At 34.2% G+C, this 14,123-nt stretch overlaps 1 protein-coding gene across 3 annotated transcripts in view; it reads left to right on the plus strand.

Annotated features, from left to right (window-relative positions):
- Micu3 (mitochondrial calcium uptake family member 3) overlaps positions 1-8,281 on the plus strand; it is a 78,641-nt gene extending 70,360 nt beyond the window's left edge. For all 3 annotated transcript variants that reach the window (XM_070016295.1, XM_070016296.1, XM_070016297.1), the window contains 4 exons: positions 1,598-1,706; positions 4,465-4,622; positions 5,890-5,958; positions 7,522-8,281. In XM_070016295.1, coding sequence (XP_069872396.1) covers positions 1,598-1,706; positions 4,465-4,622; positions 5,890-5,958 — 336 coding nt within the window. In that variant the 3' untranslated portion in view covers positions 7,522-8,281. The remainder of the gene's footprint in view (positions 1-1,597; positions 1,707-4,464; positions 4,623-5,889; positions 5,959-7,521) is intronic.
- The last annotated feature ends 5,842 nt before the right edge of the window (positions 8,282-14,123 follow it).

Below are 14,123 nucleotides of genomic sequence, written 5' to 3' on the forward strand. Positions count from 1 at the left end.
TGACTTGACAGTAGGGAAAAAAATCACTTATTATGTTGACAGTAACACTAGTCATTGGAAATAAATCTGAGTGAATCATATATTCCTTTTGGAGACAAATTTCTAAAATGTGTCCTAAAATAGTTACAAGATATACTGCAAATGTTTAATCACTTTTCTTCTATTTTTTAGTTTATAATACTTATTTTATTCTTTTTTTTAAATTTTATTTTATTTTATTTTTTTGTGAACATACAGTACACAGGGGTTACAATTACATGGGCAGGATAATGCGTACATTTCTTATCTAGCATTGCAGCCTCCTCCTCTGTTTACCCTTCACATCCCTTCCCAGCCTCCCCTCCCAATCCCCTCCCTGCCCCCCCACCCCCCCCCCCCCCGCTCCAACGTTGTAAAGCTCGTTTTCGACATGACAACTTGTACTTCTCATTGTTGCAACAGGTCCACCTGTATCCTTAAACGACTTGTTTTTCCCCATCTCCTCCACAGGTTATACTGACATCATATATAGTGAAAGCAGAGGTTATACTGTGGGGGAGGGGCATACAAAGCAACAAAGAGATAATCTTATAAATGCGTTAGAAACAAATGCATGAAAGAAAAAAAAACATTAAAATACATGTCTAAGGGTTCATTTTCCTAACATCACATTATCTGACCTTTTCCGCTTGACTCATACATATACTAGATATTGCAAATAAGGGAAACCATGGGACCTATGCTTCTTTGGGCCTGGCTTACTTCACTTAATATAATTTTTTCCAAGCCTTTCCATTTCCTAACAAATGGGGCAATGTCATTCTTTCTGATGGAGGCATAGAATGCCATTGTGTATATATACCACATTTTCTTGATCCATTCATCTACTGAGGGGCATCTGGGTTGGTTCCATATGTTAGCTATGGTAAATAATGCTGCAATAAACATACTTGTGCTGGTAGCTTTAGTGTGCTCTTGTTTGTAAACATTTGGGTAAATGCCCCAAAGTGGGATTGCTGGGTCATAGGGGAGCTCTATGTGGAGTATTTTGAGGAACCTCCATACTGCTTTCCAAAGTGGTTGAACAAGTTTACACTCCCACCAACAATGAAGTAAGGTTCCTTTCTGTCCACATCCCCTCCAGCATCTGTTGTTGTTAGAGTTCTTGATTTTTGCCATTCTAACTGGAGTGAGGTGGTATCTCAATGTTGTTTTGATTTGCATTTCTTTCATGGCTAGGGATGTTGAGCATTTCTTCATGTGTCTATTAGCCATCCTTCTTTCTTCTTCAGAGAAGTTTCTCTTTAAGTCTTTACTTATTTATTGGGCAGTTGTTTCTTGAGGATTTGTTGTTGGGGGGTTTGATTTTTTGAGTTCCAAGTATATTTTAGATATGAGACCCTTGTCTGTTGTGTGGCTAGTTAAGATCTTCTCCCAATCCGTGGACTTTCTATTGATCTTGCTAGCTATGTCCTTTGCCATGCAGAAGCTCTGCAACTTCATGCAATCCCATTTGTCCAACCTTTCTTTGATTTGTTGTGTTTCCGGGTCTCTTACAATACTTATTTTAATAAATTTGGATGTACTAATTACATTTCTATTTATTTTCCAAAATTAGGGCATCACATTTGATGAATTCAGGTCATTTTTCCAGTTTTTGAATAACTTAGAAGACTTTGCGATAGCCCTCAACATGTATAACTTTGCAAGTCGCTCTATAGGACAAGGTAAGTAATCATTCTTCAAGACTTAAAAGCAGAGCCAGGCATGTTGGGACATATCTATAATCCCAGCTACTCGGGAGACAGAGATTGAGAGGATTGTGGTTCAAGGCCAGCCAAGGCAAAAACTTTGAAGACTATGGTCTCAACCAAGAAACAAGGGTTGGTTGGTGGTTTGCATCCGTAATCCCAGCTATTAGGAGGCCTAGAGAGGAGGATCACAGACTTAGATTAGCCTTGGGCAAAATATGAGACTCTATTCACAAAATAACTAAAACAAAAAAGGGCTAGGATGTGGCTCAAGTGATAATACACTTGCCTAGTCACAACAAAAAAAAGGTTAAGAGCAAAAAAAATAATAATAATACTCCATATTTTTTTAGAGATTTTTTCTAACAGGTTAATTAAATATGCTGTGATTTCTTGCTTTCAGTGTGAAATAGGTTCTGACACTAAGAAAAATTTAAAGAAAATATTCTAAATATTTCACTGAACATATTTTACTCTCTTTCATAATAAAGAAAAGCTAGTCATGTTGGTTTACAGTGTTTTAAAAGTTCAAGGAAGAAGGAACCTCGTGGACTCAGTAACATAGAGGGACACGTGGCCAGCTAGCCGTGCCTCAGAAATTCCTACAGGACGCTGTTTATCCTACTGATTACCCCTGCTAGCTCAAACACCTGAAATTTCTCATCAGAGCCACCTCTTTACCATGAACTTAGGATAACTGACATAAACAACTGAAGGGAGGAAGGGTTGATTTTGGCTTCTAACTTCAGAGGTTTCAGTTCCTGCTGGTGGAGAAGGCGTGGTAGAATAGAACAGATCTGATCATTGAGGCCTGAAAGCAGAGAGAAGCAGGCCTCCTCTTTCATCTCCCTTTATTCCATGAGGATCCCTGCTGTTCAGGGAAGGTCTTCCCTCTCAGTTCTGTTGGGAAACACTATTACAGACACACCCAAAGATGTGCTTTCCTAATCTCTGAGCTTCTTAATCCAATCAAAGTGACAACCAAAGTTAACCATCACACTGACTTTTCAGAATGATGTATAAGATCAAATTGGTTTAACTTACATAGAAATACAGCTTAGATAGAAATACATACAATGCTACCACTTCAGAACTAGCTCACTCTTACCCTGTAGACTGATTAACAAGCTAGAATTGTTCTAGGATTCTATGGTTAACAGTCATCTTCTGTATCCTTGTGGCCTTATCCTTGACATAGCAAGACTTTCTGTTTGTTTTTTTAACATGAATTTATTTGTTCCTGACATAAGTTAATATCTTGGCTCAAATCTTAGAAGACAGTCTTGGGTTTTTATTACCATATTTCAGGCAGGAAGGAATAGCCATAGCCATTAATCAAGATATATTGTACTCATAAGCTGCTTTGTTAAATGGCAGCTCCTTTGTATAATTACTTAAAGATAATTTTTTTAAGATAGTAATTAGAAAAACCACAGGAAGAACAACAGTATGTGTCAGTAAGGATCTAAATTCAAATCCCAGCCAAACACACACACGCACGCACGCACGCACGCACGCACGCACACACACACACACACACACACACACACACACGATAATCTATTTTATAGCTGCATTTATTTATCTACTGAGTAAGAGAAACCTGAAATAGTTCGCATTTTTTCTCTAGATGGGTGTTCAAACACATCTTCCCAATCCATTTTAGTGTTTTCAAACCAAAACTTTTGGAAGCCATACCTTCATTAATAAGCCCCTTAACTAGTATTATAAACCTTTATAAATAAGATAAGCCGGGCACCCAGTTTCTCACTCCTGTAATCCTAGCCTCAGGATGCTAAGATCTGAGGGCTGTGGTTGGAAGCCAGCCTGGGCAGAAAAGTCCCCATCAGACTCTTACCTCAAAAATTGGGAGTGGCACTGTAACTCAAATGGTAGAGCTCTAGCCTTGAGCATGAAGAGGCTCAGGCACTGTATTGAAGCCCCACAACTGACAAAAAAAAAAAATAATAATCAATATAGGTTTACTTAGTTTAGAATAGACCATTGCTCTTTTTGAAACCAGGAAATGTAAGAAATAAAGTGTCATTATTCCAAGTGTTGCTACCACTAGCATCCTAGCCTGTCACACTGTCTGTTTTCCTTCCTGATGTTTCTCAGTTAACTCTCAGCTGAAGCCTTCTAAAGCACAAGTTAACCTTTTCTTTGATACATCTCCTATGTATAGGTTTCAGTTTCCCAGTTGCCCATTAGAGTTACACGTTCTTCACCTCATAGTCTGTAGAGCTTCTCCTGATCCCTCATGTCCTCTGTGCTCTACTCAGACCAGACTAAGCACTGTTCTTTCATTGCCCATCTCTTCCCTCTCCTACTCCCTACTGCACAAGGAATATCACTCATCTCTACGGGTCCTGGTTCTTGGTTGGTAATTTTTCTGTGGCTACATGTAGTGGTTATTTGGACTTGTCTGCCATCTGAACTGTTTGTTGAAACTTATTTATCTTAACCTCTAAAAATCTGTTACTGATAGTGGATGCCCTTTAAACATTCATTGATTGTGAATGTAGTATTAACCTGAAATACAGCTGCTTATTGCTTTCCTTATTAAGACTACAGAATGTCTTTTTATTAAAAACATGATGATTAATGAAGTCGTGTTATATAATTTTATAATCCATATTAGCAAACAACTTCTTTTGCAACCATTCTAGTAATTAACGTATACTAAAATGATGTTAATGGTCTACTTTTTTCTTTTTATGCAACATATGTCTAGATGAATTTAAACGTGCCGTCTACGTAGCTACTGGACTCAAACTTTCACCACATTTAGTGAATACTGTCTTCAAGATTTTTGATGTTGACAAAGATGATCAATTAAGTTATAAAGAATTTATTGGAATTATGAAAGACAGACTCCATAGAGGATTCCGGGTAAACCTACAAATTTCCTGTCTTTTGATATTCTTTTTGAAATCTAAGGGAAAAACATCTAAAAAGCAGTTTGTGTAAATTTTAAGAATATCATCATCAAATGCTTGATTTGGGGAAAAAAACCGTGGGTCTCATATTCTTTGAAGGCGAATTGAAATGATAGAATGTAGTACTTGTTCAAAACTATAAATTCAGTTTGACTTTTAGTAATTTATTTTCATATTCTGTTAGCTTAATTAATGTCTTTGTCCCAGTTTTGGTAAAAAAGTGTTGCCAAGTATTTTTGAAAAATCTTGTCTGCACCTTGGGTGTTCAGACTTGAGACACATTTCTTTTAGTCCATCCAAGGCTCTTAAGTTGCTTATTCACTAGTGTTTATATGGAAAATATTTTTTTCTTGTTAACATACTAAAAAATGCCTACTAGAAATTTAGTGATTGTTTTTTAAAAGCATGCTTTAAAGTTTGAAATATAGTGTGATATATCTAATACAATTCTGGATGTGCCATGAATAGAAAAAGAAAAGAGGAAATCTTATAACAGCTAGTAAGTAATTCAGTCTAATCTACACTGCAGATGTATCCCTAGGAATGATGCAAGACAAAAATCTATATAGAAAAGAACATTAAGATAAACAATAGGTTTAAGATTATGAGGACTTTAATCCAAGCTGCCTTAATAAGATACTATGTACTTGACTGCCACCTTCTAGTTAGTTGTTAACATTTCATGTGGTACCACAAACATCCGAAAAGAAACACTGAAAATCATGTATTTTCCTCAATAATTTTATCATTGCATGATCAAATTGAATATAAACTATGCTCTAAACCTTTGACACTGTATTTCTCGCTTAGATGTTATATTTTTTAAAAATGTACATGCTTATTGCATATCTTTGTTCATATAGCTATCTATGCACACCAAACTGTTTTATTTTTCAGCTGGCAGATATTAACTGTATATCTTTATGTCGTGGATAATTATATAAGCTAACTAGTGTCCATTTCTCACTTTTATAGTGAGAACCTTTTAAACCTATTTTATGAACAGTTTTGAAATATATGTGACTATTAACCATGGCCACTTTTCTGTGGAATTGATTTTTCCTTACTGGCACTTCTGTAGCTTTTGGTCAGCTTCTTCCAGTCTGATAACCAATCTTCTACTCGTAAGTTTGACTGCTTTAGATTTCCATGTATATGTGACATCATGTTGTTTTATTTTCTTTCTCTACATTTGAACATTTTTATCCTCTGTTTTGCAGGGTTATAAAACAGTCCAAAAGTATACTACTTTCAAATCATGCCTGAAAAAAGAACTTCACAGCAGATAAGTATGTTAACTTCTTTCTGCCCACTTGTCCAATAACAGTGTCCAATTTTTCTGTCATAACATTTTTCTGTCATAACATTTCGAAAATAGATGAAAGGGCTAGGGGTATAGTTTAGTGGTAGAGCCTTGCATTGAATCCCCAGGATGCACATGTGCCTGTGCATGCACATGCACACACACACACACACACACACACACACACACACACATGCACACGCACACATACATGTACAATACACACAAAATAGCCAAAAGATAATTCAGTTCTGATCTGTGGTTTAATTTTAACTTATTAGAATGTCTTGATTCAAAAATTTCTATGTTAAACTTTGAATTTGATCCTGAGCAGATTCAGTATAATGAATCCTATAATATAATCAATTGTACTTTTATAATCTAGCATCATTAACACCTAAGGAGTTTTTGCTACTAATTGGAGGATCATTATTCTGAGTTTCTTCCAAGTTTTTGAAGTATTACTTAAGGTGCTTGACACTGTAAATCTTCTTCTGGTACTTCATTTATTTCCTATTTGACCACAGAGAAAATCAAGGGTTGGCAAGTATTCCTCAAGATTAGATGCTAGTAAGTGACAGGCCATTGTTTCTGGTGGCAAAACTGTCTTATTTAATGTTTGCTACACTGTCACCATAAATAACGATAATTAAAGAAGATTCAGAGGATCTATTCCAATTGTACTCACCCAAAGAATTATCTCAAACTTACTAATCTTTTTTTTTTTTTTAAGTCAACTGTAGCTATCTGATTTTGGTCAGTTGTGTGTTCTGATTAGTTAGATTTCCACATGTAGGTTTCATTGTTTAAAATCAATCAAGAGCAATGAGCAATTACATTTCACATAGGTAGTTTTTACTATTTACTCACGCTGGAAGCATCTTACATCTTTTACACATCAATGCATATTTTTCTATATAAGCAAAAATGTTGCTCAGTCAAGTTTGGGAACTATAATAAAATTGGCTAAATAATTTCCTTTTCTACAGGATTTATCAGATTTTAATATTTGAGTATTTGTTTTGCCTTCCTAAAAGAAACTATAGTGATGATTTTTTGCAAAGTAGTTGGGAGATCTAGTGATTTATGGAACCACTTCAGAAAATGGCCTGTCTCAAATGTTTAGAGATAAAGATAATTACTGTGATTGAACTAACAAGAGAAGTTAGGTCTTCCTAATCTCTGTTTTAAAGAATTTTATACTTCTCTGTGAAATCTTAAATGGTAATACATTTAGAAAGTAGGACCATTCCCTTTATACATCCATCTTAGTAGAGTGGTCCCAAAGTATCACACTTTGGATTTTGTGCCTAGAATAACAGCTAGAGATTGCAGTCTCTTTCTAGGGCTTTCTAAGACTTCACATAAGAGAAGTTTCTAAATAGAACACTGAACTTTTCAAGGAAATATTTTGTACTATTTGCTTATATTTTATGTAGGATGCTTTTATTTGGTGCCTATTGTTTCACATCTTCATAAGAATTTTGACTAATGTCATTATGTCTGAGTTGTATCCTAAGTATTGCTTGTGTATTGTGTTTTTTATTAGACACTCCTAAAACAAAGTTTAAAGGATTTCTATCGATATGAAAAATGCAAGAAGCAAAAATTTCTGAGAGTGGAAGCAGGTCTGAAGCCAGAATATGTAGAAAATGAAGGAAAGAGTGAAAAGTTTTGAAATTTATATATATTTTTTTAACTGGATTCTTAACAAAGATAAAATGCATCTTCTCACCACAATGTTAAATACGATCAAGTTGAGCCTTTACCCTGTTTCCTGAACTTTCTGCACTTTTTCATTCCCTCAAGTATACAGGTACTTCCAATGACTCATATGAGAATGTATTTTAATTTTTTTATTTATTTATTAGAGATTTATTTTATTTCAAGTATAAAGTATGACCCATAGACCACCTAACATGAGCAACACATTTTCTTTTGCTTTGGACTATAAGCTTATTTTCAGAAAATAAATACTGCTTTCAGATTTGTCTTTGGACCCTTGAAATTTTTAATAATTGCCTGTCATTTATTTGTTGAAATGATTTTGAAAACAAATAGAATTAAGCTATTAAATAATATGATGGTTTACATTGTACTTTTAACTTTAAGAGTACTGAAGTAACATTGTTTGACTGGTGTGGATTCATTTTGTTTTTGTTTTGTTTCATTTTTTGGTTTTTGTCTTGTTTTTGTGTATTTACCAAAGTCAACAGGATTTCTGGTCCTTTTTAATGTAGAAAGAAATGTGAAATGTAGGCTGGGTAAAGACATATCTTGACAGTTAGAAGGAGGGACAATTGTAACAAGACTCATTGTTACTATTTTAAATACAGTATTGTTCCTGAATGTAGTGGTATGTATTAATAGCACTAAGTAGTACCTTGAAGCTCTGTAATTTATTGCAAATTGTTAATATATATTCATAGCATCAAAGTGTGTTATAAAGACTGAAATGATTCAGAAGACTGATGTATATTTCAGCAGAAGATAATATTTTGCTTCTGGCAGAAGGACCATGTACATAAGTGACACAAATACCTAGTAATAATGGATAACTTAAATATAATGCATCATTTCAAAATAATATATCTTTAAGTGAAAATAAAACTTTGTATTGAAAAAACCCACAGTCACATTGAGAAATAATGTACAAGTACTTCATAAATTAATATAAATTTAAACTATTTAAGAACAATACAATGAATTTAAGTTAGTATATTTTATATATTGCATGTGGACTATTAGTTCATATATCTTCCTTTTTAAGACATATTTAATGTAAGTTGTATACACTCCACTTGATCTTGCTTTTGCATATGAAAATAGGAAGCACTTTGTTTTTATAAGTTATTAAATGTGAAATTGGCCTTCATCAGTTTGTTTATAAAAGTAATGTTATTTCCAAAATGCCATTACCAATGATTTGTGTTTGTTATACTTTTTCTTTTTAGTCATTCTTTTTTCGGATATTATTTATTATGTCAATATGAAAGCATAGATTCATAAGTTTAAGAATACCACATAGTATAATTTAACTTCACCTGTTTTGAATGTTGAGTCAATTGATTGTCTAAATGCAGATGCCTGTTTACTTATGTATCATATCTCAGGTCTTTGTTGTTTATACTGAATGTTGTCAATGTTTGGTTTGCCAAGTAATTGAAAAAATACATTTCAGTCTGGCTGCAAATTATATTCTCACACACACATTAATCTCACAGATTAAAAATTGAATTAGTCATTCTGAAATCCTTCAGAATGCTGTCATTCTCTCAATCCATTCTCTGCCATTATTACTTATATAATCATTCTTTATTGTATATTGAAATGAATAGGTGAATGTGTTTATAAGGCTGAAAGATAATATAAAATGAGAATGAATATCATATTCTAATTAATTAAAATATAAAAAATAGTAAAATATACTGATCCTCTTCATAATATCACTCTTCAACTTTTTCATATAAATTCAGTGGTAAAAAAATCTTAATGTTGTTTACATGAATTTAAATATGTATAAATGTTGTAGTACCTCTATGCTATTATTTTCAGTTTGCCTTCTACAGACTATAATTTGCAAAAGATAAGCTATCCATAAAATTTTAGTATTATATTTTTACAAAAATCCTGTATAATAAGCATATATGGTACTAATAAATTCATTTAACCTAAATCACAATTATTATTATAAGTTATAACTATAAAACTATATGTCTTCAAGTCTTATATTATCTTAAAATAAATAGACTTGCCTTTGAATCAAGAAACATTGTACTTTGTTTCTATTCTCCTTTTTTCTTTATTTTTTTTCTGTATGGTGTACGGAGCCAGCGTACTGGGCAAGTGGTCTACCAATGGGGCCACACTTTCAGCTCTTTTGTTTGTTTTGGTTTTTTATTTTGATTTTCAGTGAGGGTCTCATTAGCTTTTGCCTGGAATGGCCTTCAACCTACAGGTTTATTGTTCCTACCAGTAGCTGAGATTATAGGCATGTTACCACGGCTCCCATCTGTACTTTGCTGTTCAATATATCTGTGGACTAATGGCTTTCTGAAAATATCACCTTTAAACTTCGGAAATATTCATGAATTAACATTGATCTTATATACTCTTCTATGGCAGTTGCACACCAGAGAAATTTACCCCACAAACACCTTTGCAGGTAAAAAATTAGTGTCTTATAGCCTCTTGATGAACCTTAGAGGAATCCCAGTAATATAGATCTGTGCAGAAAGTTTACATGTGACTTAATGGATTATCAATTTTACTTTCCAACCCTTACTACTTAAATGGTTTATAATAATAATAATGACTTTTGGTAGCACTGAGGTTTAAAGTCTCAGGAGCTAAAAACTTGCTCAGCCTGCTTGATCAGTTGATGCCCTACTACTTGAACCATGCCTCTAGCCTTGCTTTTTGCTGATTATTTTGTATAAGAGTCTCACAGACTTTTCTGCCCTACTTGGATTCAAACTTTAATCCTCCAGATTTCAGCCTCCTAAGTAGCATGAAGCCACCAGCACCTAACTAGCCACTAGCACCTGACTAGCATTTCAACTTTCTTAGTAACTCATGAAATAGTGGTTTAATCCTACAATGTCACCCCCTGTACTATGTGAAATATATTTATAATAAATCCTCTGTATCACAATATTTTTGTAGTGCATCTTAGAAAATAGGAGTAGACCTATATTGTAACTATATGCACATAAATATACAGTGCTCCATTAAAAGTAAAAACATTGTTATATGGTTTGTTCTGGGAAGGATAAATTTTGCCAAACATTGTGAGAGAGAAGAGGGACAGGTGATAGTAAGAAATAGAATAGAAAAAAATAATATCATGGAGAAGTGATTCAAATAATACTTTTTTCCCCCACTGGGATTGAGTAGACAGGAAAATAAATGCAAATATAAATCAAAATGATAATATTTCCTTTCATATTCCATCATACAAACATAGTTTTATAGTATATAGTGTTGGAAGTACATGGGGAAATTTAGTCCTCTCAACATTGGTAAGGCTACAAGTTACAATGTGATTGAATTGAAGGGCAATACAAAACTACATCAAATCTTTAACCAAGAATTTTAATTATGGGATTATACTATCCCAATACATCTATAATTCTTCATGTTGATGAGTATTACTTCATGAAATATGCTAAAATGAAAAGGTGGGAGTTTTATTTATGGGTTGACATGATGTGATCTGCAATATATTTTTTATGAGAGCAGAATATGCTATACAAAATGTGTGTCCTGCTACTGTTTATGTTCATAGCATACCTTCACTGCATAGAACAATACTTTGATTTTGATAAAGTTCTACGGACCTATTTTTTACAAGTCAACAATCTAAAACCTTACTTTAAAATCACTATGTCTTTTCTTTTTTCCATCTCTCCCTCAACTTTGCTCCATATAAACAATGGCTTGCTTCCTGCTGACTGATTCAAAGTTTGGCTCCTATTTTTGTTCAGAAAAGAGATCTTGAATCTCCTTGTGCCAGTGCAGTCTGCTCTCTGGGAGTAGACTATCTCTTGTTCACCCTCTGAAGTGTGGGAGAGGAAAGGAGAAAGCTGCAGGGAGGTACCTGAAATGTGAGTGTGAGCTAATGAACAGAATGTCAGTACACGGGGTGTGCAGTGCAACTTTCAGCTGTTCCAGAGCTCCTCTTGAAAGCTTTTGGGAAGTCTTCAGTGGGGATTTTCTTCGTTCAGGAAATCATTCTGTTACCAGTATTTTTAAGTTCGGTTTGGTTTTGTTAAATTATCTGTTTGTAAGACATAAAAAGTTTGTCCCTATACTCATTTATTTTCTTGCCCTCAAGAAAGAAAGCTTTACCTAAAAAAAAAAAAGTCCTTTTTCTATCTTGTTAGTACTGTTTCAATGAGTAGGAAAATAAACATTTGTTCAAAACAACATACAGAATGTAGCATGTGTAGGGAAGTACCCAAAGGAATTCAATAGGGTTGCCTTGAAGGAAGGGACCCTAGTTATAGTTAATGAACTGTTACTGAAATTTTTGAATGTTTTTAGCTTGAGTTTACTTTTTTCAAGAAAAGCACATTTTTTTTAACTTGGGATTTCAGTTTAATAAAAGGGGGAATAAACATAAAGGTCGTAAGTTGGATGGATTTGTCACCAAATCTAGAGTTACTTCATATAGAAAGAGACAATTCTAAGGAAATAAAAGCGAAGTAAAATGACATATGTAATTTTATGAAACTACCACAAAGGTTAAACTTAGTAGCTCTGGAAAAGGAATGGAGTAAACATAGGTAGAAATAGTTACTGGACTGAAGGAGCGGAGGATGGCCGCCATTTTCTATGCAGAACATAGGCTGGGTCACATTTACCATGAGACAGCCAAACTTGGTTCTTAATCTAATTTAGTATGGCAGTTCCTATCTGCATACTTCAAACAAGTAGCTCAAAGCAAGCAAGTAGATGAATCAACTAGCTTAAAAGTAAGCAGATTAGTCTGGTACTAGGTTTTAAGCTGAGGTAAAATGAGAGTTTAGAACAGAATGAAGGACAATAAATTTCCATTCTATGCCATATATTGCCTTAGCAAGCTGTAGTTATTATAAGAGTTAAAAGTTCAAGCTGAAAACTCTACAGAAAGGCACCTTGAAAATCTATACTTTTTTTTTATGTCATTGCTCTTTGGTGCTAAGAGGTTCTCAAGAAAGTGAGTATCTCATGTACCATTTGTGCTATAATATTTAATTACAGTGAGTGTACAGAAGATTAGCTGTCTCAAAGATTCTTTTGAAATCAGATTGCACATCAAAACTGCATTGTGCCTGCTAAGTAAGCAAATTTAAGAAAGAAGAGAAGGTGATGTCAAGATGTATTGCAAAATGAACAAATAAAGGAATAGGATTTGCTAGGTGTTCAGCCTATTAAAGCATAGCAAATGTCAACACTCATTTTGTCAACTAAATATACTTTTTTCCTCAAATTAACAAAGATTCAGCCCATGCAAAGTATACTTTAGTTAGTGTTTCGACTAAGAACTAAATGAAGCAACAAGAAAATAATGAATTAATTATACTAACAATTTCTTATATTGATGGATATAGTACCTGCTAAATAAGTATTTTGTTTAGATAAAGATAATTATCCAGGTAGTTATTTAGATAAAGGTACTTGTTGCCCTTTATTTTTGTTACTTGATTATAAAATTAACATTTGTGCTTTTGCTCCCAGATACTTGAGGTTTTAGAAGCTGATTTTTTTTTATTGTGAAAAAACTGTACCAGAGGGATTACATTAGAAGCTGATTTTTATTTCTGCTCTATAATTAGGTCCCCAAATGTAACAGACATTGAAGCAGTTCTCCTCGCTAGAGAATTTTCCCTTCAAAAAATAAAATGGATAAGTAATTTTTTTTCTTTTTTTTTCTTTTTTTTAATTGTATTTTATTTTATTTGAGAACATACTGTACAGAGGGGCTACAATTACATGGGCAGGATAATGCATACATTTCTTACCAAGCATTGCAGCCTCCTCCTTTGTTTACCCTTCACTTCCCTTCCCCGCCTCCCCCCTCCCCCCACCCAATTTTACCCCCCTCCCCCCACCCAATTATACCCCCCCCCCCACACCGACATTGTAAAGCTGGTTTTGACATGACATTTGGATAAGTAATTTTTTAAAAAACTCAGAAACAACAAAACAAAAGCTGATCTTCAAGTGGCCAAGGATGGGAACTTGGAACTTGAGGCCAGCTATAGCCATCTATAGAGTGGGTCCTGGGGCAAAGCAATACAGTTTACAAGTAGTTGGAGTTACAATGGTAGGTAGCCTGCAGGCTGTGTTTTAAAACTAAGCATAGGGGAGAAGTTGTGCTTTAAAACCAGTAACAAGATTCATCTTCTCAGTTTTTTTGTACCAGTCCTGGGGTTTGAACCCAGGGCCTGGGCTCTGTCCCTGACCTTTTTTTTTTTCTCAAGACTAGAGTGACTTGAGTCATGCTTCACTTCCATTTTGGGGTTTTTGGTTTGGTGCTTAGGAAATGAGAGTCTAATGGATTTTGCTGCCTGGACTTCAAACCATGATCCTCAGATCTCAGCCTCCTGAATAGCTAGGATTATAGGTTTGGGCCACCGATGCCTGGCTATTGAGTTAAAACCTTTA

Source organism: Dipodomys merriami, unplaced genomic scaffold (assembly GCF_024711535.1).
Source record: "Dipodomys merriami isolate MVZ:Mamm:240054 unplaced genomic scaffold, mDipMer1.0.p SCAF_12, whole genome shotgun sequence".
NCBI classification, from domain to species: Eukaryota; Metazoa; Chordata; class Mammalia; order Rodentia; family Heteromyidae; genus Dipodomys; species Dipodomys merriami.